This window comes from Netta rufina (assembly GCF_964035555.1).
Source record: "Netta rufina genome assembly, chromosome: 2".
Lineage (NCBI taxonomy): Eukaryota > Metazoa > Chordata > Aves > Anseriformes > Anatidae > Netta > Netta rufina.
This window is the reverse complement of record NC_140124.1, coordinates 50,944,050-50,971,538: the sequence shown is the minus strand read 5'-3', so window position 1 is coordinate 50,971,538 and position 27,489 is coordinate 50,944,050. Positions and strand designations below refer to the sequence as shown.

Sequence of the window (27,489 nt, the reverse complement as noted above, 5' to 3'; positions counted from 1 at the left end):
GTCTGTACATCATAACATACTTGTCTACATACACTGCCTACAGGAAGACGTATTTATCTCCTGGATGAACTACAGGTCTAGGGACTATTTTATTTCATTTACTTCCCACTACTTCAGCCCCAAACCCCCTCCCCATTTATGAACTGATTTGTTACTCACAAAAATAAGTGAAGCAGCCAGACTTACCTAACGTCCACGCGAAGTAATACTTAGGTTTTGCTGCCTGTGTAACAACGTACAGGTAACCAAGTCTTGATAAGAAGGGTGTTTTATCAAGAAATTCATTATCAATAATATATGCCATAGGAAAGTTCTTGGTAAGTGTCAAGAATAAAACAAGAGATACTAGTGTGATACACAGCTTGTACATCACTGCTCCCTGAAAAAGACAAATGACAGTGAAATATTCATTAGAAGCATTTGCTTAAGGGAAAGGAAAATACCAGTGCTCATGGCATACAAAAAGAATGTGATTCAAGAACCAATAAAGCTAGTGACAAAGTTGACAATAATTAATTTAGAAAGGGTGACAAAGAAAAGGCCACAGTATAACCTTATGTCTAATGTAGTTTATTGAACTAACTATAGTTGGCTGCAAGTGAGAATTTATAGTCAAAATTGGCCACGATCTTCCCCAGACTCCTACAGCAGTTAGTGGAGGTCCTAAAATGAGAAAGGAAACAAACTAACAAACAAAAGCAAAATGGAAAGGAGAAAGCTTTCCTATATGTACTGTCATCTCTTGGAACTGAAGACTGGGCTCCTCGTAGAAGCCAAAAGCTTCGGTATTCAGTACAACAGTGGGCCTTATTGTTCAGCTGCCATCCAGGTGCCTTGCTAAAAAACACTTGTCAAAAAAGCATACACAACATGTGTAACTTCCCGTGATATAGGGTATCTGCAGCACCATGTTCACTTCTATTGCTGCTCTCTAGCTTTTTATATATCAAAATTATCACCAGTCATGTCAGTAGTTAAAAGCTTCATTTCAAATAAGCATCAGGAGTAAACATTCCTTGATACAGGCATAATTAAAAAGGTAAATCTGACACTTGGATACCATGTAAAAATGACTCGTGCATTCTCAGAAGATCAGTAAAAGTGCAATACGTTATTGAAACAACAATGAACTTTGGGATCCCAAGTACTCTTTTTATACCTTTTCCACGTTCAGTAATAAACTAACGTGATTATTTTAAAATGGGTACAATGCAAATTTTAATATTCTCTGCAGACTTGCATCTAACACAAGATGGGCCTTATTCTGACCTCAGTAATACTAATGTAAATCAGAAGTAACACCACTGAAGTCAGTAGAAATACAACTGTATGCAAACAGGAATCAGATATGTAGCAGCAGATGCTCAACCTCAGAAAAGACATACTGCACTCACTCACAAAACTATGCGCTCAGTGTCACTTTAAGACAAGAGAGAAGAATCTGGTTCTCACACTGTTACCCTGTCTTACAATAAGGTAATTTATAAGAAGGTCTTACATAGCATTGAAAAATAAAACAAAAGTGTTGCACTTATTAACCTCGTACATGAAAAATGACCCCCAAGTAATTTTAAAGAGTGAAATTGCCTTGCAAAGCACCTGGGCACACTACAGTTTCTGATGGGCCATAATTCCTGTACTCCCAATGTATTCTGCATTACAGGCAGGATTTGACTTTTCTTTCTGACAGATGTGCTGTTTTCTTCTTCTGTCTGTAGCTGAACTGCAATTGATAGTTATTAGAACCTGCAGAATGTTCCCACTGCTGCACAAAGGACACCCATTGACCAGTGACCCATTCTGCAAGCCAAATACATTTGGGGAATTCAAGGGAAGACACCAGCCCCTTCACCCCTGACCCTGTGATAAAAACAGCAGCCACTTCACAGAGGAAAAAAAAACCACAACAACAACAAAAACCACTACTAACATTTACTGGCAAGATAATCCAAAAATGGGTTTTCCTCTTCATTTTTAATTATGAGAATCCTGTACAAAGCTGTACTCTCCTGCCCTTTGCAATCAATCTTTGTCATTTTAAAACTTACAGTTGGAGAAGGATCAGGAAGTCTGTCATAACCCTTCTGCTTCCAGTTCACTTCTAATAGTTTCATATGCACATGCCTCCCTTCAATGAAGGCTATATAATCCTTATAATTGCTGCAAGGCCCAGCTATGATGCTCATAAAATTGAGGAGATAGCTTAAATACTCCAGTAAAGACGGTCTTGTCCTGGGGAAATCATCCACGCACAACAAAACAAAACAAAACAAAACAAAAACAAAAACAAAAAAAAACACACGTTAAACACAGCAAAGGCTTCAGTGAACACTTTTTGTTGTACTGCCTGCTTCAGTCCTCAACTCTCTCCTACCACCTCCCCCCCAGATGAAAGCTTACTTTATCTTTTTGGGGGGTAAAGATGAATCACAGCCTCTCACATATCCCAGTGATGTCTGGCAGATGGCAGTCTGAACAAGGGCAACGTGGAAGTGCGCAAACTACAGGTGAACAAACGCTACCGATCTGAAAAGCTGTAGTCTTATTACTAAAAGCATTGCAGTTTTAAAATAGTCATAAATCTAAGTATCTACTCTCAAGCAAATTGACTTGCACGTTTTGGCCAGGCCAGCAGTAACAACAACAAGAATCTGGTAGCTGTTTTGGACACCTGCCTGGTAAGTCATGGACCAGTAACGGCTGGCAGACCACAGGCTGAGTAACACCAGCCTAGCCAAGCTGTTCAATGCAATACTTTGTGTTGTTATGCAAACTATAGGGCAGGGAGCTTTTGAGACACCGACTGCCAGGCCTGAGAGGAGCTCTCAGCCACCCTTCTCAAAGCAGCTGCCAGCACAGTTCAGCCTTCTGAAAAATGGGAAGTGCAATGTGAGACACACAGGAACAGAATGAAGAGGCACTCCGTCCTTCTGTGCAAATAAAGGAAGTAATCGTGTGTATTGCATCATGGACAGGAAAAGGAAGTATGGGGGGAAAAAAAAAAAAAAACACACATAAATCAAAAGACATCTGAAGAAGAAAGTCGAAGTCCATCTTGGTTGCTATTTCTATTTTGCAAGTGTATAACCCACAAGTTCCTGTGGGAGTTTTACCATTAGATGTAAAATGAGGATTCACTGTCATTGCAACAGATTAGTAGAACAGAAAAGAAAGATGTGCAGGCCTCTCACTGCTAGTGTAGTTTCTAAAGTGCTGAGCTTGCTTTATTTACATGACAGAAAAACACCAATATCTATACTCAGCAGTGAGATACACAGTGCTCTCCATTAATGTGCTAATAGTCACCAAAGTAAATAAGGACTCCCCAAAACTGAGAACAGGAACTAAGGCACAGTGCTTTAGGACTCTCCCGTCCAAGATACAGGTGGACATGCATAAACCAAAACCTACTTAAAATTCTTTCAGACTAAAACATAAATTTCTATGTTTTCTAGCAGAAAAATTAAGCAACAGTTAAGCAACTGCTGTTGTCTACTTTTATTCTGAAGCGGAATTAGTTTGAATAAACAGTTAGCTTAGCCAGGATTTTCTGCATTCACTCTGCTGGTCATTGTGGATGCTAGTGTCTGAATGATACATTGTCTGGTGAAAACATTTCACAGAAAGATGCAGCAAACAATTTGGGGTAAGGCTCATCTTTCTGTTCTGTAAAATTGTGATGGTGATTTGGGCTTCTGAGAGTAAGATAAAAATAAGAGTAAAAATAAAGTCATTAGTTTCAGCTTAGATTGTGCACGTGGGTGGGTGGGGAGACATGAGCAATGCACGAAGGAATGTACAGAGGATGAGTAAGAAACAAAAACAGACCAAGAACAGAGGGAAGACAAAAGGCTGCATTACCAAAGGGGATTTAGAACTCCTCAGTTATGATTTGTCTGCCACCAACACTTGAGCTATTGGCATACACTTCTATATTGTGAGCTCATCTACTGTACAAAAAAAAAAAAAAAAAAAAGGACCAGCCTGTTTGGTGAGAATTTGACTAGAATTAATCATATGGCCACAAGGGCCCACTGCAGTTGAACATTATTGCTGTGAGCTTGAAAAACAAGCAAAAACATATGGGCCACAGCAAAAGTTATATAAGTCTCCCTACAGAATTTTTGCTTTTCAAGAAACTACTCTCTTCTTCCTTTTAGAAGCTCATAGGCAGATTTTCTGAGGGCTCTATCTTCTGCCTTAGAAAAAATTTCCTTGGCCCTAAACATTCACTTCATGGTGAAAAGTAGTTATGAGAGTAATCCTAGTTCTTCTGAAAAAAAAATTCATCTGTATCAAGAGACAAGAAAGGAAAAAAGATGCTTGAACACGTGATTAATATGCTGTCTCCCTGTGAAAAAGGAGAAGATTAGTCACATAACTTGAAGGACTAATACTTGAAGTACTAATATTATGGAGGGAGATAGGAAAAATAAAATTTCACTGGGAATTTTGGTGAAGAAAAGCAGTACTTAAAGTGTCAAACAAAAATGGACTTCTGGTATGCAGTAGTTTGCCAGCAGAGGAAGAGTATTCTCTTGCGGAAAAATAGCATATCAGAGGTAAAATGAAGACAACAGACAAAAAGTCTGCACAATACAACCTTAGCCAGAATATAAAGAACTTGATTTCACCAAAGACTGCTTTTGTTTCACATGGAGGATACGTTTAAGTCAGTGAGACCTTGCCATGACCTTAAGTGTGGTATTGGCTAGCACAGGGTGATAAAGGCAGAAGCCCTAGGCCAAAGAAATAGAGAATAGAGCAAAGAAGTTTGTGTAAGAGGGCACTAACAATGCTATTACAAAAACAAAATTCCTCAAGCAAATAGAAAAAACAGGAAACACTTTTATCCTTTTATGAACTCGGAAGAGGCAGGGAACATTTTCATGGTTTGGACCACTTGTTACCTCTGACATTGCAAAAGGAAAAAAAAAAAACACACAACAAACTATAAACAAACTAAACAACAAAAACTAAACTTCTTCAGATGAAATTAAACATATATCAATGGGTGAATTAAATTCTTACTTTACAGCAAGCCGATTTTGCTCAGCAGTGAGTTCCTCAGCTTGTCGCCCTATTCCTGAACAGAAAAGTCACATTAGATCTTTTCAAAAGCTGAACACTGAAAGCCACCCCCAAAGCCTTATGTTTGCATCCCATAGATAGGAAGTTCCTAAATCCATAGGCTTCAATATCTCTTTGTCACAAGCAATTTTCAGACAGCTCAATTCCCAACTTTCAGGTCAAGTATATTCACGTTCCCTCTATCATGGTTCCTTACCTCATCCCCCCTTTCTCACCCTAGGCTTTCGGGAGTAGTCGTAGTATTCCCACACACACAATGCAACTCGCAATGCCACCAACTGGCAGCAACCCCCAGCAGCCTCTGCTAACGGTCTGGTGCTGGAAAAACCTCTGTTCCCAGAAGCTGCTGCCTCATTTAAGCTCCAGCCTCCTGCTGGCTCCTTGGTGAGAAATGGAGCATTTCACAGCAGGAGGATCAGTGGAAGAGAAATGGGCTCTCAAGAAACAGAAGCTTCACTAGTGTGAACTAGCAGCCTGGCTGCCTGCTGCTGGAGCAAACCAAAACACACATATCAGTAATAATCTGGAATTTTACAAGGTCCAGTCTGGAAGGGCAACCTCCTGTTGAGTTCATGTGACTTTTGGGGCCAGGGGCAGAGCACAGAGTCACTGCCCAAGAGAACTATACAAAAGTCTTGTATGATGGCCAGTGTGTAAACGTCACTTATAGCAAATATCTTAAAACCTTCACTCTGAAGCCTTAGCTGTGCTTACTGTGAGAAATCCCACTGGTTTCAGCAAAACTGACCACAAGATGAGTCACACCACTTGACACTGAGCATGCATATATATACATTTTCACAAGATCGGGGGTTTGGAATCACTCTACATTACTGTTCTCAATGCACCGGCCATAATTACCAAGGTACATCCACATGGCCCATTTTCTGAAAAGACTGCTTATAAGCTACTCTTATGCATTATCTCTTCACTGTTTCAGTTCCTAAATACTGGGAAGGGCATGAGCTCCACAAAACTATTAAGCACTTAGTTACTTAAAGGGATGGATATTTTTTTTGTCCGTTTCCATTTAAGGCAGCTGCATTAAAATTTTACAAATGGAGATTTGTCACCCATGCTTGAACTGCACGCTGCCTCCCTTTGAACAACTGCTCCATGTATGGACATTCACAATGTAATGAGCCTTTTCCACTATAATCAATCTGTAGGATTTCTGGTTTAAGACAAGCTTGGCACTGCTATCTGTTCCCTTCTGACTGTTCATTTACCTTCAGGATTCTAGGGGTACGTGTAGGCAGCACACCACTGTGGCACACAGGGATACCTGAGCTAGCTGGCTTGAATAAGAAGGGCAGAGAAGCCCCAGAGACTTTGTTGTGAAGGTTAACAAGGTCAATTAGCCCACGCAGAGCTTCAAGCTGCACTTGCTTATAGCCAGCTAGAAATAACAGACTGTATTGGGCGTATGTGACAAGGGTCTGGTAGCAGGGAAGCTGTAGGGGTGGCTTCTGTGAGCAGAGCCCAGCAGCTGCCCCTCATGAGATCAGAGTCAGCTCCAGCCAGCTCCGAAAGGGATCCACTGCTGGCCAGAACAAGATTCAGAGGGAGCAACACTCTTTGCACCTCTGTGAGAACAGATTTAAGGAAGGGAAAAAAATGGCTGGGCAAAAAGCAACTGGGAGAGCGAGGAGTGAGAAGCAGCTTTGCAGCCCCAAGATCAGTGCAGCATGAGGGCAGTTCCCCTGCGGCCTGTGGAGAGGCCCCTGGTGGAGCAGGCTGTCCCCCTGCAGCCCATGGGTCCCACATGGAGCAGATCTCCACGCTGCAGCCCCCCCACGGGTGGAGGAGCCCCCGGTGGAGCAGGTGGATGTGGCCTGGAGGAGGCTGCGGCCCACGGAGAGCCCCCGCAGGAGCAGGCCCCGGGCCGGAGCTGCAGCCCGTGGAGAGGAGCCCACGCAGGAGCAGGGGGTCTGGGGGGAGCTGCCACCCACCCGTGGGGGACCTGTGCTGCAGCAGTTTGCTCCTGGGGGATGGATGGACCCTGTGGTACGGAGCCATGTGGGAGCAGTGCTTGAAGAGCTGCTGCATGTGGGCAGCCCCTGCAGGATCATTTTGGAAAGGACGGCATCCCATGGGAGGGACCCCACAAGAAGCAGGGGCAGAGAGAGACCATGAAGGAGCAACCGATGACAAAGTGTCAGGGACTGATCACAGCCTCCATACCACTGCACCGCTCTGGGGCAGGAGGTAGAAGAGGGGGCATGGGAGGGAAAGTATTCTTAGTTTGCTTTTAGTTCTCACTGCTCTAGTCTGTTAGTAATAAGCAATAAATATTAACCTCTCTATGCTGCATGTGTTTTGCCCAGGATAGTAATGGTTGAGTGATCTCTGTGTCCTTGTCCTTGAGCCCCTTCCATTGTATTTTCTCCCCTTTTTCCTTTGAGGAGGGGGAGTGAGAGACCAGTTGTGGTGGAGTTCAGCTGCCCATCAGTGTGAAAACAACACACAGACCCATTCATGTAAACTTGGCTTGAAAACAATGCCAAACCCTGCAGTTTGTTTGTGGCCATCACCTACATCCTAGATCATAGCAATTCTGGATCAGGTGACTCATTTAGTCACCCACAGCTTATAATTCAGTGGGCATTGGAAGTTCACGATGCACCATCAGCAGACGAGCAATAACAGTACTGATGACAACCAGCATTTCTAGTCTTTGCACTGTACTAGACGCAAGCATTTTACTAGAAAATAACAACACTCTTTGTCACAGCACAATGCAAGAATGAAGACAACATTATTTTGCCTGCAACTGTGCTTTTCCCAGCACTGGGAAAATGCTATTGAATTCCACCTCTCACAATTTATGCAGCATCATATAACTGAATATAACCTATCTATCCTAATGCTATCATGCACAGATTTGTTACATTAATGTTAATAGCTGAACCTATGTATCAGATACAACTTTTGATTTTTGAGAATCAAGAACTGATTCAGAAAGCTTAATAGAGTTGCACTTCAACATCTAAACAGTGAATACAGATACTAGATAAAATCCAAACTGGGCACCAAGGAAGCAGAACTCCCATAGGGGAAAACAGTTGTCTTCATTACTGCAAGGACAGTTTGACCCTAGAAAACTGATCAAAACTTGGAATTTCTTGTTTTTCCTCTTCACTTGGAGCAACTCACTGTACTACACTCATCCTCTCTGTAAATCAACCACAAAATGCTCTGGAATAAAAATGCTGTCTTCAGGATATGTGAAAAAATTCCCTTCCTTACCGTCATGTAGTTGGCATGCAAGTGTTGTGATCTTCTGTGTAATTATCATCAGTGGACTGTAACAAAGACAGAAACAACAGTTACACATCTTGTAATACAAATTATTCTCAACTTTCTTTCTGAATGTCTTTATCCCTTTAAAAGGCATAACTGTGTTAGCAACAAGTGGAAAATATCCAATTAAAACTGAAGGAGGAACTCAGGCATAAGACAATTGCCTGGGTTCAAAACAACCCCACAGTTACTTGCACTGGAATTTTTAATTGCTAAATACACACAAAGCCTTATTTTATTTCTCCCCACTCTGCCTCACTGCAAATTGTAATTCAGAAGAAATCACACTGCTAAGGAACAGCGGCTTCTGCAGTCCACTGTGCTCCGCACCATGCAAAGACCTGTAGGATGCAACAGTAGAACAGAATAGAGCAATGCTGCTGTAATGTAGCTCTGCATTTCCTTGCTGTTACTCTCCTATCAGCTGTCTCCTCAGTGCCCTAAACAAATGTTGACTCTGCAAATACACTTGCTTATTTCCACATGTGAATAGTCCTGTTGATAAAGTGCAAATACCAGAACAGCTGTCAGCACAGCGCAGTTTCCCCCCACTTTTTGGCTGTGCGACTGCTATGTGGACAGCTTGCCCATGATGTACCATCCAACTGGGAGTGTTTGGCACATGGGATCTGGAGTTTCCCAAAAACTGGCTAGCTCTATCTGGGCTACAGATACAGCACCAGGCTACAGCACCAGCAGCTCTGGGGACAAACACAGAGTGAGGAACAGCCATTATATGCAGTTGTGTTGCTTATATTACCAGTATCTGGCTTTACAGAGCTTCTTAGCTCTGTGGGTAAACATGAGCCACCACAGCTGAGAAATAGAAAAAAAAGGCAGCAGGAGCCAGTGCCCAGGAGAGACCAGCTAGGAGCATTCAGAGGTACCTAAGTAGAAAGAAGGGGGAACTATGGGGAAAACTAATCAGTCCTTCACAGGGAAAGACTCCACAGCTAATTGCTGTCCATATAGAGCTTTCAAGGGCTTAGGAGGCCTAAACACCAAATCCGGCATTGAGCAACTGTAATTTGGAAGAGCCAGGAAATTTGTAATTTTGGAAGAGCCAAGTAATTTTCCATGCCAGGAAAAGTGAGTGACGAGTACCTGCTGACCTTGCCTCTCCCCATCTCTCTGCTGCTGGAGACACCAGCATAGGATGCCCAGATATGCTGCTGTCTACAGCCCTGAAGTTGTAAAGGGTGATAAGGATATATATTTACTTTAAAAGAGTAATTTACGATGATTACATGTAAAACCAGTTCCACAGAGGAGATATTTTGTCTCTGAGGATTAATACAATAGATTGTTTCTCAGTTTGGTCCTAAATTATCAGTCTAAGTCATATAGAGGTTTCAGCTTTGAACATTAATGATGTCTTCAACACTTAAGTTAGAACAGGAGACTTCCACTGCTATGGGGAATTTTTTTTAAAGAGATGTAGATGATCACTCCAAACTGTACGACTATTTATTTTAAACACTGTAATATATTTTCTGGGATCCAGTGAAGCAACAAAAGTTGAAGGCTTTTCCTTACTTCAAGCAATGGATTTTCCCCATCAATTTCTCAAGGTAAGGGAAAAAAAAATTACATTCAGTGATCTCTGTATCTAAAATATTAGTTGTCTGCAGAGGTTTTCAAGAGATTTCAAACCATCCTTCTCTAAACCAACCCACTTGCTATAATCAAATGTAAACCCAATAGCTAAGATAAACTGCTTGCAATCTGGTTATCCTGCTGTGATAAATCAAACTGATTTTCAAGGTAATTAATATGTTGAGCATGGTAAACAAGAATACTGGAAAAAAGACATTTTTATTCAGAAGAGGTCTCTTTCTTTATATATTAAATATGGCTAATCTGTTTCAAGAGTACACATGGAATTTCATGTGGGTAACCTGCATTTTCTGCCCAAAGACACAGAACATGCAAAATCAATTTCTTAATCAGAAACTATTTTTATGGTTTCAATAGTCTCCACTTGAAATGTTGGTAAAAATACTTGCACATAAAATCCAGAACAAGCTTTGGTATACAAAGATCTGGAATACAACTGTAACACAAGGGTATGTGCAGCATCTCTCACCTGGTTACCCAGATCACTGGTTACAGCTAAAGAATGGCCAAATCCAATAATGGCTTTTCTTCATCTTCCAGACAGCTCCAGTAATGTGAAACAGTCGTTCTAAATTTTATTCCAATTAATCCTTCCATTTTATGAAAAGTTCCTTATAAGCTGTTTTCAGCATTACCTTACACATCCTATTTCTCAAAGTATGTTTTCCCGTTCAGACAAAGTCTATAACTTTGCTTTCAAAGATACAGAAATCCCACTCCTTTAAGCCTATATAAAAAGCGTTTGTTTGTTTTTGTTTTTTTTTTTTAATCCTTAGGAGAGACAGAGTCTTTCAGTGAACCAGCAGTTCTAATGCAATAAACAGCTTTTTATTTTGTCAGTGCTTGACCCTTTAGCTTTATGGTTGAACACTAACACTTGTTTAAAATTACTTCAATTCGTAGTGTGTGTCTTACGGCAAGCACTTTATGCTAACATCGAAGTGGGTAACTTTAAACCTCAGGCTCAGAGCCAAAACTGTATGCCTTTAAGTGCCTAAATTTAGACACTTGACTTAGAAGATTGGGCCCCCCACTGTACAACATCTAAACACGGAGAAGAGAGAGGTCATTTTCATCTATATTAGGAATTCATAGTCTAATTCATAGCACATTGTACCCCAGCAGAACAGATGAGTCTCACGTGCACTTTTATCAGAAAGGACATACAGTCTGCTTCCATCAAGCCCGAAGGCCAGAGAAGACACGTCATCAAATGTGACACCACTGACCCATGGGTGGGAGGTTAACCCACAAAATGCATCTGAAGCATCTTTAGTTCTCTCTCCTGCCACCTTCACATTGCAGGTCTACCTATCTATTCTACACCCTGTTTGGGAAGGTAGAAACCTCCTGTATGGGAGCAATGGATGACACCCACTAAATCTTTCACAAGGTCAGCATCAGGTATCATCAAATGTTTCGCACAACAGGTGAGCAAGGTTTCAGGTGAACAGGGACCATCTTCCTCCCCCCCTCACCTGTCTACCATTCCCCCATTAACTCGATGTCACTGGCAGCCCAAGCCTTGGCTGCAGGAGAGGGCACAGCACAAGAAGGCAATAGCAGCACTGGAGCTCTCCCTTCTCCTGACACCCTCTTGGGATGTGGGACAACCCCTTCTGCACACCCACTCCCTGTTCTATTCCTCCCAGCAGACTCATGCATCTCTTCTCATCACACACACACACACACACACACACACACACACAGAACAAGTCTAAACTTGCTTTTGTTTCTTCAGAATGAAATAAAAAAATACACCCTTCTACATATTTGCAGAGTAATGCATGGCAGTACAAGTCTTGAATCAATATTAAAAATCAGACAAGAAAAATAAATTTATTCAAGGGGGAAAAAAAAGTAACATCATTTACTAAATATGCACATGAACTTTGATTATTAAAATTTGGCTATACCAGCGTAATGAATTGTCATTTCTGTTCAGCCTTTATGGTAACCTCTAATTTTAAATAGTAATAACGTACTGAATAAGTTAATATGTAAAATGTTAATATGTTAACATGTAAAATACAGAATCACAGAACCACAAAATCACAGAATGGGTGGTGTAGGAAGAGACCTCTGAAGACCATCTAACCAAGCAGGCTCACCTAGAAAACATTGCTCAGGATGGCATCCAGGAGGGTTTTGAATATCTCCAGAGAAGGAGACTCCACAACCTCTCTGGGCAACCTGTTCCAGTGCTCTGTCACCCTCACAGTAAAGACGTGCCCTCTCATATTCAGCAGGAACCTCCTGTGCTTCAGTTTGTGCCCGTTGCCTCGTTCTGTTGCTGGGCACAATTGGAAAGAGACTGGCTCCATTCTCTCAACACCCTGTCCTCAGATATTTATACACATTGATAAGGTCTCCCCTCAGTCCTCTCTTTTCCAGGCTAAACAGGCCCAACTCACTCAGCCTGTCCTCATATGAGAGGTGCTCCAGCCATCTCATCATCTTAGTAGCCCTAATATCATATCACATATAGTCAAGTGTTTCTAACATGATAATATTTTAGACCTTAGACTCAACTGGAAAAAAAAAAAAAGAAGTGCTACAGATAAGAAAGGGAGTTTGCAAAACTATAAAACTTCAAATAATCTTTTCTTTCTCCCAAATTCTGAGAGAGATGGGCAGATTATTGGGATTGGGACAAACTGTTAGACTGAATTAAAAAAGAAAATCTAGACTTGCATTTACAGATGAAGCACAAAGATCTACCCCAGGACAGAACATTGCATAGAATCACAAAACGGTTTGGGTTGGAAGGGACCTTCAAGACCATCTAGTTACAACCCCCCGCCATGACAAGTTGTAGCTGCATTGTGCCACCTACACACGAAACATATTGGACAACCTTTAATTATTTTTTAAACTGTCCCAAGCATTTAATATGAAATAGTAAAGACAATTTATTTCATTAAATAAGTTTTTAGTGAATTTCTTTAAATAAATTATTAGCATGAAATTTTTTATTAATATGAAATAATTTATTTCAATAAGTAAAAAATCTCCGTTTCTACCTGAATTAAAATGCATTGAAAAATAACAAAATAAAGATGCAACAGTTTACAGAGGATGCTGAATAAAGACAAGGTTTTGCTCCCCTGAGTAAACCTTCCAAACAAACATTTCAGTTAATGTCATTTTCAAACATGACTTGTCCCACCAAAATTTGTCCAGCAGCACAGGCCAGGGAAACTCAGGATGTCTGCATTAGTTTGTGGTCTGCTATGGGGATCCTCCCCATATCACAGACAGGCTTCTGCACCAAGCAACCTTCAGTGCTTATGAGAGAAGACGTTTACGTTTACCAAGCAGACTCTGCTTGACCTTAGGTAATCCCATGGAGAAGTCTGGCACACACTAGCTAGAAATAGTTTCCACTGACCTGATTTCACTAAGAGAGTAGGTGGAGTCAAAGGGCTCATTGCAGGAAGAAAAAAAAAAAAAGCAAACATTTATTTCAGGTTTGTCTCTTTAACGTGGAAACAAGTATGAGGAGTTCACAGAGACACACTCCACTATGACATTAACTGTGCTGGCAAAGCGATCACTAAGCCAGGGACACCACAACAGCTTCAATAGCAACAGGCTCAGACTTCCCCTTTCGACAGAAAAACGAAGAACTGCTGAAGCATACACAGAGGAAGAACATTTCACTGAACATGCTCATGCCTCCAAAGCAATTTCCAATTTGTTTCTTGTTGTTTTTTGGTGAAAGATCCCAAACAGTATTTCACACCTTCATAACAGAAATATTTCACTTAATATAGTATTTACTTCTAGAAAAGCATCCCAGGGCACACTAGATATGTGGAACTTTCTGGTATCGACTGACTGCTTGAATCTTGGCTTGGTAGTTCCCATGTTGCAGCTCCTTCAGGGCTTCTGTGCAACCATGGTAAGTGATCTCAGTGTAGTGTCAAGGGCACAAAGGCCTGGCAAAATAGCCAAGCAGTGACCAGGCACAGAAAAAAGAAAAGCAGCCCTTTATAGGGCAGTTTTAACAGCAGAAACCAGCCCCAAGCTTGCACTGTTTGCCCTGCACCTGCTCTGCTAATACTGCCTCTAGAGACTTGCTGCGCACCAGAGCGATCCAGAGCTTCTGGAACAAACACTGCAAACAACACACTGCACTTAATATATTTTAAGGAGAAGAAAATAAAAATAACCAACTAAACTCACAGGACCAGATAGTATTTCTGCACTGTGGTTCAACGCAGCATTAGGGGAACAGAGTAGTTCTATGTCTGTTTCCATCAGCAAATGTATTTCCTTTGTAAAAGCTGGCTGTTGTACCTTTGTTCTTTTCTTTTGTGGTTGACACTAAGCCATTGAGAGGGGAAAAACAGTAGAAAAACATGAACCTTCACAAGAATTCACTGCCTGAAGCAACACTCATTACTGAAGTATCTGGTTGTATGGCTTTTCTGGAGAGCTCTTTCAATGACCATCCTTTTCAGATCAGTTTGCTAATAACGCTGCTGTTTGGCACGTAGAATATAGCTAACAGGTTAAGATATCCACTAGTTCTTGGGAGCAATGTCCACAATAACACAAATGTAAGGGGTTTCTGTAGGGAGGAAAACTGCTTGCACCTCCCTGGTGATCCAGGCTCTGGTGTCCCCAAGACGGTCAGCAGGCTGAAACCAATGCCAGTATATATGGTGATTTTCACAAACTGAGCTTTTTTCTGTAAGGAATGGCACCAATAAGCTCACATATGCATGGCTGACCATTTCCTGACAGAAGGAGCTGCAATATTATGAAATTTTGCTCAGACAGTGCATGAATTCAAAGAGGAAAAACCTTTATGGTCTTAATCAAGCAAAGGATTAAAGCAGACACAAAACTTCACATGGATGAGGAGTTCCCCTGAATTCTGTCCAGATGATCATATGCATATGGTATTTGCTCATGTAGCTTGCTAGATTGAAGCCATATCTATTACTAGTTCTCAGAAATCCCATCCAAAATCCCTTGATTTTATTTTAAACTTATTTCTCCCTAAAGCCAGAGTATTACTATACTCAGTCTAAGCCTGACACAATGAACAAAAATGTATGTTAGTATTACCATTTTTATAACATTGTATAGAAACCAGGCAACTTACCAGCATAATCCTCTTAGCATAAAGAAGAAATAAGAAAGAGAAAAAGAGAGAAAGAGTTAGGATTTAGTTTTCCTTGGTACAATGTATAAATGCCATGCAAACCAAGCAAAATAAAATATGCATGTTTCTCTCAAAGACTGATTATGAGTTAAGGGGGGAAGCACAGCATTCACATATCTTACAATTAGTGCTGAAAAAAAGAAATTGGGTTTTCTTTGAGAAAGATGTCAGGAGAAATTTCCTAGGTTGTGTCAAAACATTTTTGTGAAATAAGATAAATGAAAGAACTTTGATTAAATTTAAATATGTATTTATATATAATCAAAATTAAAGGATAGCAAGCTGGATTTTGTCTTCATTAAAACCTGTCATGTAGTTTATAGAAGAGGACTTTTCATCTAAGTACAATGCAATACATGAAAACTCTTAATTTAAGAAGTTGCTGCAAGAAGCTTGAGCATCATTTTGATTGTGGGAGTCAGGACCTACCCTTTGCTGGACTTAGAAGAATTAACTAGTCACCAGTAGAGAACAAGTTCCCTTACTCCTTAAACTTGAAGTGATGAGTCACAGCTTGATCTTTCATTTTCCTTTACTTAAGATATGACTCAAAAGTTACACCTTGTTCTCTGTCCATCTCTACTCACATTTTACAAGCTGTGTTCACAGAAAGGAAAGGGGAAGACCAAACAAAAAGAACAACCAACAATTACTAAGGGACCAAAAACATACATTTTGAAACACACATAGAAAGGGTTATGCATGCAAACTGTTAAATGCACAAAGCAGGTCGCAAGAGCAAACAAGGTATACCAACTTGCAGCACTGACATTGAGAAACATCCACTTAACATCTGGCTTGTCACCTCAAGGAATCAACACTAGAAAGCTGATGACACTAGAACAGGTTACGTGCCTATCTGATGTGGATTAAAACTTCTTCCTTGTAATCAGGTATCACCAGAGACTTAAGGGATACTGAGAGCTCAAATACAAATTAGCAGATGACAGGCTTTTTGTTCATTCTTAACAATTCCCCTAAATCCAGGGGTGTGCTTCTTTATTGTTTCCCCCATTATGTTCAAACAAAAGGCTGGGAGGCTGAAGGGAGATTGGCATTGCTACTTGGATTCTGTTTTAGTAGTTTCTCAAGTTCTGACAGAGATTTTTAAGATCATCCAGCCAGAAGCCTGTTTGAATGCTTCCCAACTGTTGCACACAATATATGTGGAACCATCAAACATGCAAGAATGGGGAAGAAGAGGTTCAAATTCTGCTCATACATGGCAAAACTGTGGTCAAGGAGAATATTTTCTCTCTTTCAGTCATAACATCTCTAGGCATGTGCACAAAGCTTCAGAGGGCATGTATTGTTCACAACTCAGGAAAACAGGTTGGAAGAGATTTATGGGGCTGATCTCAGTTTGAGCACTTTAGATGGCAAGTTTTTATTAATACCACTACAATATTTCATTTTCATTCTTTGTTTTCAAAATATTACATGAAGATGTAGTTGCCATCTGTACTACAGTTGCCAGTTGTTTCCTATTTGGCAGTTTTGTATTTGATTGGTTTAAGAATTGGTTTGTATCTTAAGGATCAGGACTAAAACAAATAGTAAAAGTTCGGGTATTATTCTTTCACTACTGTTATCTGAAAGGTCATCATTAGATGAGTAGCTCCCTTTTCACCATGAGGGAAGAAAATGCTACCTAGTTTATAAAAACAACTACCATTCCTCTTCTGCCATCCCCAGTCTCAGCTGGATTCTTACTAAATGTCTTCAGAAAGAGACAGCTAACATGCCTCACAGTGCATTTCTGAACATGCTATTCAGAAAAGCATGCTCTCTCACATTGCTTTCTCTGTCTCATACACACACAGAGCTATAACATTCCAGTCCCATTTATAGGCTTCTTGGTATGCCACACTCATTCAGGACATGCTTTTGTGTATTACAAGAACCACAGAAAAATTAGAGAACTAAATTTCTCTAAATGTGTGAGTTCTGTTTCCTACCCCATCCTCTAAAAAAAAAGTTCAAGAGTACCAAAATGACATATTTTTTTTCCAGAAATGTAATTAAACAGTTAAACCCAGCACCACCTCACACAGAGACACATGCACACACAGTAGTTTCCTACTCTATGCCTGTAAGACAACAGAGACTTGGAAGAGTCATCTATAACTTACTGTGACAGTTTACAGAGATTTTTCATGGTATGTTAAAAATTACTCTGTACTCAGACATTCAATTAAACAAGTGGAATATGGATTAGCACAGTTTTTAATTCATGCAGAAAATATGCCTTCCTCTCATAAAAAAAATATACAACATTAGCTGCCTATATTTTTGCAAAGCATCCTCTACGGCGTCAGGGAAATCAAACAGAGAGCCAACAGTTCATATAAACATCACCGTTCCACAGAAATGCATGGCATATTGAGAAGCTGTGCTGTTTAACAGCAGCCACAACCTGCTCCAAGGACAGAATCCATACCACGGGCACAAAGATGGACAGCTGATCTCTTCTCTGCTTACCCAGCTCCTCCAGCCAGTCGCCCCCCAAGCCTCCCTTCCCAGCAGCTAGAGCCCCTGGGGTGGGAAACACCCTCCCAATGCCACCCCTGGCCTCCTTCCCAGATGTGGATAAATGGGAACAGGGGAAAGGACAGCTCCAAGCCAATGGCCATGCCCACAAAAGTGGGAGGAGGGAAGCCCACCCCAGCCCACGCCACCTCTCAGGACTGAGCACCAGGGACCCAGAGCACCAGCCTCACTGGCTCGCTCCTCCAGCACCTGCAAGAGACTGTGCAGAGCTGTCCTCGCAGGCTGCTAGAGGGGGAACCACCACCTACCTTCCTAACCAGGTAGCACCTAGCAGGGAAACAGCAGAAGCAATGAGTCACTAAAAAAAAACACAGTGTTTGTTCCTTCCTCCTTTAAAAAGGTCTTAGAGAAAGCGTAAGCCAAACAGAATTGTGGGCGCTCCCCAGATAACATCAATATTATTCATAAAATGTGCTAAATTCATCTAATATTAATTGATGCAGGACCCAGCCTGCAGACTCACTCACCCGGAAAAATCTGTAGTGAGAATACCATAGTGGAATATGTATATTCGGCTTATGTGGCACAACGTGAGGTATCCCATAGCTACGACAAAGGAGTACCTAAAAACATAACATACAGAACACATAGTTACCGACACAAGTACCAACAAGAAAAGCAATCACTCAGACTGGGCTTGGGCTTGTTTAGGAGTGTGGCTTCGTTTTTGCAAATTATGTTGTTTACAAGTCCCAATCTATAATTCAAGATCTCACAAAATTTACAAGAGGATTTCTAAGGATTTCAACCCAGCTGAAAAATTACAGAGATGCCTCCTCACACTGTGGGTAGGAAAAAAAATAAATTAAAAAAAAAAAATATATATATATATATGATCACTTCAAGTTGGGCATTCCAATTTTAGAGCTCCCCCTCTAGCATGCTATTTTGAAATTTGTCTCACTCATGTATTTGATGTATTGAAACCAGATGATGTTGCATGTGTTGAAGTTATCCATTGCCTTTTTTATCTGTACATGCCCTTTATTTACACATACAACTCTTACTGACCTACGAAAAACTATATTATTTCAAGTTTAAGATATTTTCTCTCTTCTGATTCTGTGTAAAGGCAGATAATGATGCATAGCCTAATCTTTTCAGTTCTAAATACCAAATTATGCCACTTTCCAGAAGAAGCATTCCTTACGTGGAGCTTGACAAATTCACTCTCCATTTTCCAAGATGACCCCAAAATTGGCGGGCAGGAGAGCAGCATGACACTGTCTACCATATGACTTGCGTGGTTTGAGGTCTGGAAGCATTGCAGCACCCAGGTGGGCCAGGTGTTGCACTTCTCACAACTAACTTCTCCCTGTGTTTACCCAAGCAAGAAAGAGGACACCAGGAAGGTGAGAAGCAGGTGGACATCTGGAAACAAGACTGGCAAATGAAGCAAACCAGACAGTGCAATGGTGAGCTGGGACACCAGAATGAAAGGCTTATATCCCATGGACTTGAGATTGGCCATGACCAGGCCTGCTGGAGTTCCCTGCATCAGGAGAGGCTAGCAAAAGAAGAAGACACAAAGACCTACAGAGGAAAGAGACTGCCCATCCTGCACACCCAGCAGAGCCTAGCCACAGGCAGTATCCTCCCCCACCAGACACAGAATAGGATGGGGCAGAGCAGGGAACTAAGGATGAAATCAAACAAGAACCACAGTCGGCAGATGACTGAAAATGAGCCAGGCCTTTCTCAAATTATGGCTGGCTTTAAAAGAAATTAGTTTTTTTTTTTCCTCCCTGGGGACTAATAAACTGTAGTGCGAGTGACAGTGATGTGTTTGAAGCCAAGGATCACAAGACAACCTGCAGTGCACGTGGTCGTAGCAAACAGCAGGATGAAAGGCAGGCTGAGGGGACATGACAGCTTCTTCAGGCGATTCAGAGCAGAATCTATCTTACTTTATCTCAGTCAGACATCCAGTCCAGTGAGGTCCTCGGGCTCCCTCTCATCGACTGAGAATGGCAAGTCACCCAGCCAAGATACGTAACTGTGATAGATGGGATGAAGTGTCTAAAATAAGCCTCAGTGCATAAGTGTAAAGCACCTAGATTGAAATGGGGGTGTGCAGAAAGAGACACACAGAGTTGCTGCTGCAGCTGGGAGTGTTTCTGATGCTATATTAATTTGTCAGTTTATAGGTCTTGAAAGCTGGCAGCCTCACAAGAGACCATACCAGCTGAAAATAACCATGGAAAGGTGCATGCAGGTTAAACTATGTTGTTGCTTTATTTTTTTTGTTCACTCCCACTTGTATTTGGGGAGAGAAGAGGGGGTGAGAGCAACTCTTGGACTCCCACTACACAGGTCCCAGCATTCTCAGAGGCCTTCTGCATGCACAGGTCCAGCTGTTACACTTGATTTTTTCAAGTTTCTCAAGCCACTTGAATACAGTTATTTTGTTAAAATTAGTAATGTGTATGTGCTTCAAGTATAGTGAAATACAGTAGAAAAGACCTAACCCAATCTTCCCAGCCTTCCTAAGGTTTTTCAGCATGTTGAATTGCTATTTCACATTTACTCAAGTACACACATGACTATCTTGCTGTAGTAGATGACATTATGCAAACTGGCTTAGTTTCTATTCCTATGTACAGGTGTTTTTCCCATTGTGACTAAGTGGCTGAACAGCAAGAGTGAGGGGGTTTCCTGATGAAACCATGACAATTTCCTACTACCACTCCAACTTGTCTAGGAAGATACAAGCATTAGATGACTCCCTGCGTAGTCTTGGTTCCTACAGTTCATCTCTCTCACAGTTACGAGTTACTCCCGCATTTCTTCAAGAGATGGGCAGGGATAATGACTGGAAGACAAATAATACACATTTTTAACAACTTTTCCTTCTGGCCTCTGGATGGCATTTCTGTCACAAACATTGTCCAATTACTTTGAAAAAATATATTAATTATCTCTGGACTTCTGGGCTTTGCCTTCATACTCTGTGATGGGCTGGGGGGAAAAATAAATAAATAAATAAAATAAACCTTCTTCATTAACATTATTGTGCTAGTGCAAAATGCTAATAACTGCTGTAAGACAGGCCTGTTGCTTATCATTCACATTTCTAAGCAGTCCTCGACAAATCATAAATTATGCTTCCCATTTGGATATCAGAGAGGGGTTGCCTCAAGAAGTGGTAAAGAAGAAGGGGAGATCTGAGCATTAGATCCTCAGACAGCCATGACCCTGAAGACAAGTGAAGAAAGAGTTTCGGATCCCCAGTTCAGACTGATGTGAATTCAGCATGCTGAATTAATCAGCAGCTGCAGAAAGAGCCACAGAGAGAAACCACCTGTAACACACCCAAACCAAACCACAGGGTGAACCACGTACTCTTAGGGATGCCAGCACAAAAGTAAAGTAGTGGGAAGAACTGCCAGCTCATCCCTCTAGCCTGCTATAAAGTAGCAGTTTTACAAATAAAATTTCCCAATTATGCAAATTGATGGGAAGCAAATAACTCTGCCTACACAATTTTTAAAATTCTTGCTTGCTATAAGAGTATGGCACCCACATGAGAAGGCTAAATGACTGAGCAGAGGAGTTCCTTCACAAGAATTTCCTCTTATTCAGTGAAAGAAGCACACGTAACTTCCACATAGTTTTCATTTTCATAAGAGTGCTTTCTGTCTTTCAGCTGGGAAGGCACTCACTTGATAGAGCCCTTTATGTGGCTTATGTGTCTTCCTCCAAGACATCTGTGCAGGGAAAGGAAAGATCCCATAGTCGAGAACTTCTCATGATGCTGCTGTAAGCTTCTGCTTCAAAGTAATAACGCATGTGGAACTTTCTACTTTTTCAAGCTCCAAGCCCAGCAGCTAATACAAGACTTATTTCACAGATCACTAAGTTAAGCTGCCACAATGACCCTAACTGAACTACCTAACTCAAGAATAAGTGGAAAATACTTAAAGGTCAAGCAGCGAGGGGGAAAACCCATTAAAAATGATTATTTAAAGCAATCCTCAAGGACACAATACCAAGGAGAAAATGACTTCATTATGTTCAAGAAACCACGGGATTGGGCATAAAATGCTAAGCCTGCAAAAGACTACTTTTGGGGCCAGCAATTTCATAGGGAAATGCAATATATCAAGGCAAAAACCACAAACTGGAATTACAGCTGCTTCTGTAACTAAAAGGACAAAGCCCCTACAAGTAACTGGGAAAGAAAGTAAGGAAATAAGATAAAGTGGTACTGGAAAAAAACCTCATGCTTCTCGATGAAAGGAGAGAAGCCCAGAGGAGCAGCTCCAGTCTTGTGGCCACAAACGCTCACCTGTGGATGTTGGGAATACTCGCCGTATTCATAATGCCATAGTTCATCATCACCAGGACAAAAAGATGAATGGAATACCTTGAAGACAACAAAGTGAATATTTAGGTGATTTCTTTGTGACCTTCAGGGGTTGGCAGTTCAGAGCGAGGGAATATTTTCTCATGTGAATGACATAAATGTGTGTTGATGCAGTAATCATGGATTATCACAATGGCATTTTTATAGCCTGAATATCCAATAAAAATTAACACTTATTGACAAGATGTCAGTGTGTTTGATTCAGAGAAAAAGCTGCCTAGCTCAAAGTGTACTTTCAAACTGGATGCATCTTTCCCAAACAAGCTATCTTCACAGCATACTACTATGGCTTTAACTGCCAGAACAAATACATCACAGATTAAATACCTCACTCACAAACGTTTTCATGGCTCATTTTACTCTGAGGACTTGGGGTGGTTATGCTGGTAGGAATTTCCACCACCTCCCCCATCCCTCCCCCCCCTTTTTTTTTTTTTAATTTTAAAGGATTGTGAAATAGAAAGTGTCTTAAGACTAATAAAAAAAATATCCAGCAAAGCTGATATGGAGTTTAAAAATATTTTCACACAAGCCTTGTCTACTTGGTGATTAAATACTCACCACCCAAAGCAGAAGACAGCAAAGTATATTCCAAAGAGGGTGGCAAATGCATGGCGAACAGCAGAGCTGGCATGACTGGGACCCAAGTAAATACGAAACCAAAAGGCAGCCAAAAGGGCAAACAGTTGACAGGCTACAAAATTGATCTGTAAGAGAAGAGAAAAACAAAAAAAAAATATTTTAATTCTTGGAGGTGGAGGAGGAGAAGTCTCTCCATTCTCAGAACAATAAAGAACAGAGGTAGGAAAGGGAAAAAAAAAAAAAAAAAAAAAAAAAAAGAGAGAAACTAATTTTTCTTTGTTTCTCTGAACTCTCATTTGTGAGCCCAAGTGGTGACTCTCCACCCCTCTCTGCCCTCCTGGTGCAAGGCAGAGGCCAGGAAGCAGACCAGCCTGGGCCCTAGACAGATGGAGTTAATTTAATTTATTCATCCGCTATCCTTTATTATTATTTTTAATTCACTCTGAGCTCTCCAGCAGCGTGTCATCCTAGACCACACAAAGCTAAATAGTCTACAACATATTAGCAATCACTTGGATTAGAGGATTATCTGAAACTATCAATCCAGGAGAGGAGGATATATTACTCTTGGACACACTGGCTGTCCAGAGGTTGTTGGCTTCAACCATTCTTGTCAAAATACATTTACAATGTGTTTAATGAGATGGTAGAGCCCCATATGGATTTTATTCTGGTGGACTACATCCAAGATGGTGCTGTTCAATCAAACACTTTTATTAAAGGTTAGTTGGCTATATTACTGCCTGCACCACTGAAATCAAGGAACTGCAGCAATGCAATACAATAATGCAATTATTTAAATACTTGGATTCACTTAATTTTAGTTCTTTGGAGCAGGAACACCTATAAATATTATTTATCTACTTATTTACCGTTCCTGTAAATTACCAGCATTTGCAAATAGAAGATATTACAGAACTACACCTAAAAGCAAGGAGTTGGGCGTGTCTTATCATGACAGTACTTTATGCTTTCTTTGAATATAACAGTTCTTACTTTTTAAATCTTACACAGAAAATAAAGGAACACAATGGCACCGGTCTCACAAAACCAAAATTCTGCAGCATAAATTCCAAATACTCATTTGGCCTGTTGCAATACAGTTACACTCAAAACACTACATCCACATCCTCTCTCTCCCCCTTCCACAGCATAAAGGCTGAAGGGAGCACATCACTATTGGGCTGTTCTGACTTCATGCTCTCTACACATGCTTCCACAAACAATGAATGCACGGAAATGACTATTCAGTGAACCTTAAGGCCACCTCAACCTGTTCCCACTTATGGTCATATTTGTACATCCAGGGAAGCTCAATTTTGCGGTATGCAGAGCCTCTCTCATTCAGTGTACAGAAAGAAGGAAAGAGCAAACAGTCCAAGAAACCAGTTGTTTAAAAGACAATATCCCCTTCTGTGCAGCATTATTCATGGATGTTTTACACCACTAAAGAATGTTAAAGTAAGCAATCTTTTTTTTTTTTTTTTTTTTTAAACTTTCATCTACTCACTATATGTTCAGTCTGAGATGTTAATGATGGGACATCAGCAAAATTAAAGTGCAAGGTCCCACAGCAGACACACTCATAACAGCATTTATATGGCTAAGACAGGTAACCATAGCAGCAGCAGAAAGCAAGCAGCAGCCACTTCATCACAAGCTAACACACAGTATATAACAGCACAGCAGCCTTGTGTACATATCCTGTCGCTAGCCCACACCATTGCTTCTTCAGAGCATGCATTAACTGTGCTACTGGGATTAAAGGTAGCAGGGGCACATCAGCCATGTCACTATTACATCTACACTTTGTTGCACAGATTCACCAAGACAATTTCTTCCTTATGCTGCTTTTGCAGAAGTTGGGGTAAATACTTGTACCGGGATAAAAGCAAAAGCACACCCTTTATGCTTTGGTTTGTCTTATAAACTATAGTCTTGGATTCTCTCCCACAAAATAACTACCATCCACAGTTTGGTTTGTAGCACCTTCAATTTGTACAGCATGCAACAGGATGCCTAACATCAAGATGCCAGCTCCACCTCGTCAAACATCTGTGGTAGAAGCACACAGGGTGTGCTGGAAGGTCATAATGCTTCTGGAGAAAAGAACATGAACACTGTGCACAAGATACATGTTTATAGTAACACATACACATTACAAACAACATGACTGGTTATAAAAGATTCATCAATAGAAGGAACAAAACACTGATGAACACATAAGCCAGGTAAATATAACAATTTCTGATAAAATCTTTCTGTCACCCATCAGCTATCTGGTACTTGTTGGGGAAAAAAAAAAAAAAAGGGAACAAGCTTGAGTACTGAGGAATATTTCTTGTACCTTTCCCACTGGACATTTGCACTTGGAATTCAAACACGGCATCTGATTTCTGTGTGGTTTAGCTGAACAGAGCACCCTGAAAGATCTAGAACACAATTTACTGCAAGACTGGCTTTTAGAGATGCTGAGTAACTGCAGAATACTTCTAGTGATCAGTCTCTAATGAGTTTACTTGAGCCAAGCTGAAAGTACGGATAAACCAAACCAAATCTCTTCTTAACTCCACCATGTCACAAAGAGGGGGGGCATTTGTTTGTTTCTTGGGTTTGGGGAACGTAAGACAAATGCAAAAGTACCAGCAAAACTGGGGAACTCCATTCCAAGTGCTGTGAGAATTCAATCTGCCTGGAAGGCTGAATTCCTTGTTTAAAACTGAGCAGTGCCTCTGCCACCAGACCTGGTCTATTACTCTACAGAATAACAGAGTGATGTGATAGCTTTTCGTATGACTGCCACCTCTATTTAATTATTTATACCTAACCGTTTTAAACACATGCACTCACACACTAACACTGCCAATTCACTTGACAGTGACTTTACTACATTCCATTTAACATGCCTCTTATCCTTCACTATGCATATTTAAGGTGCTGAAGTGAACATATCCCTGAGAGTTTAAGAAACGCTGTACTGGATCACAAGCAAAGTAAGAGTCACACTTTCCTGTGCTACCTAAAGGGGAAAGAGTTCATATTACTCCTTTTTGGTTATTTCCACTGTTGCTAAAAACAATTTGTTGACAGTAAATTGAGGGCTTCTGAACTTGGATGGATGGTGTCCACATAAAAATGACATGGAAACAGAAAAGAAATTATATGGGAATTATTCCTTCAATTATCTCTCATCATGACCCATCATTATAAGTCATTTAACCCTTGTTTTTTTATGCTAGTCACATATATTCAGTGTTGTTCTTAATTTTTTTTTCCACATCAATTTTGCTAGCAGAAAAGAAACACCTTTCTTTTTTACACAGTCATTTTCTTCCATGGTCCAGCAAGTAAGATGTAATAAATCAGAGCCCATGGTACATTGCCAAAACAAGATACTATCTTCATTTTCCATGATTAAACTTTGGAGGATGTAAAGCCTATCTCATCACAGAATCCTGCACTGACATCTGGAAGACCTGCATCTGAGTCACAGCCAGCTGAAGGCAGCCTTACAATGCAGAAACAAGATATCTGTAATTTTGAAGAGAGAGAAAAACTGGAACAGATACAGCCCAACTGAATTGATAGTTATTGTCGTCTGGTTAATGAATTCTTTAATATCTAATAGTCTTGACTTTAAAAATTCAGGTGGCTCCAGAGCATGTAAACACCAGGTATGAACAAGGAAGAAAAATAAATCTCTGTTTAATGGATAAAATCTTTTATCCATTCAAATTCTCTAATAGCATTAACACAAAATGATGTTCAGTCTGCAAATCTGAATTTTACACAAAACTATCACTCTGGTCAAAACAATAGAATAAGCATGGATGATGTTGACACAAGAATAACTAAACATAACATGACTTCAAGATCCCCATACAGTTCTTCACACTAAAATCAAATTCCTTGAAGGACATAAAAGGTTCATTCCAAATTCATCAAACATTTGGAGCTTCTCCCATTTTTAACAGGGTAAAACCAACTTGGCAAATATTGAGCTGGTACTGTAGAAAGGGGAAACACTAACTCCTTCAGTTACCTTCTCAGTTATCTCTATCAACATGCAGGGTGCATTACATGGGGAAGTCACTTCCAACTTCCTAACCTTTCTCAGAAAAAAAAAAAATGAAATAAAACAAAAAATTCTTGTCTTATCTTTTACTGGGTCTCATTAACCATCTGCAGTGGGACACTTTTATGGGCCAGTTGGCAAGTCACAACATCAAAGTTCCAAATATCTGGCATTAGATACCTGTCTCTAAAAATGTCAGCATCTGGAAGAAATGAACCCCCTGCCAACAACGCTGAATGGGAACAAAGATCACCTTTTGTTCTGGAGGAAAACTGGCTTTGGGGAATAGCAATTTGCCACACTTCACTTCCAGAAAAAGACAGGTGAATATGTAGTTTGGTGTACTGGAAAATGATTGTGGAAAACAAACAAACAAACAAACACCAACAACAATGAAAACCAGAAGTCTTACAAGGATAAAAAGGAAAGTCCTTTTCTTAGGTTGAAGTTCTTGAGATGGAAAACAGAAAACATGGCAGGAGGCAAAACCTGGCTTTACATCCTTTCACCAAGTCATGACAAATAGTCTTGGCTACTGCTCACCACAGTTCAGGGTAGGCTACTAATCATCCACTTTGGGAAGCTTCATTCCACTCATCCCACAATCCTTGCATCTGCAAATCTCCCTATTTAACAAAATGGTAATAGACATTTGAGGATTGCTAGATCATACTTGCGGAAGAGACAATAAGCTTAAGCAAGTAGTCTTTTATTTTAATGCTTTTAACA

At 40.6% G+C, this 27,489-nt stretch overlaps 1 protein-coding gene across 1 annotated transcript in view; it reads right to left on the bottom strand.

Moving 5' to 3' along the window:
• The window catches only part of MBOAT1 (membrane bound glycerophospholipid O-acyltransferase 1), a gene marked incomplete at its 3' end in the record, with an annotated part of 55,049 nt that overhangs the window by 11,003 nt on the left and 16,557 nt on the right, over positions 1-27,489 (bottom strand). Inside the window, exons 2-8 of the mRNA XM_084281538.1 lie at positions 22,665-22,810; positions 22,026-22,103; positions 18,205-18,300; positions 8,341-8,396; positions 5,032-5,086; positions 2,049-2,232; positions 187-379 (exon numbers count right to left, since the gene is read on the bottom strand). Of these exons, the coding sequence (XP_084137664.1) occupies positions 187-379; positions 2,049-2,232; positions 5,032-5,086; positions 8,341-8,396; positions 18,205-18,300; positions 22,026-22,103; positions 22,665-22,810 (808 nt within the window). The remainder of the gene's footprint in view (positions 1-186; positions 380-2,048; positions 2,233-5,031; positions 5,087-8,340; positions 8,397-18,204; positions 18,301-22,025; positions 22,104-22,664; positions 22,811-27,489) is intronic.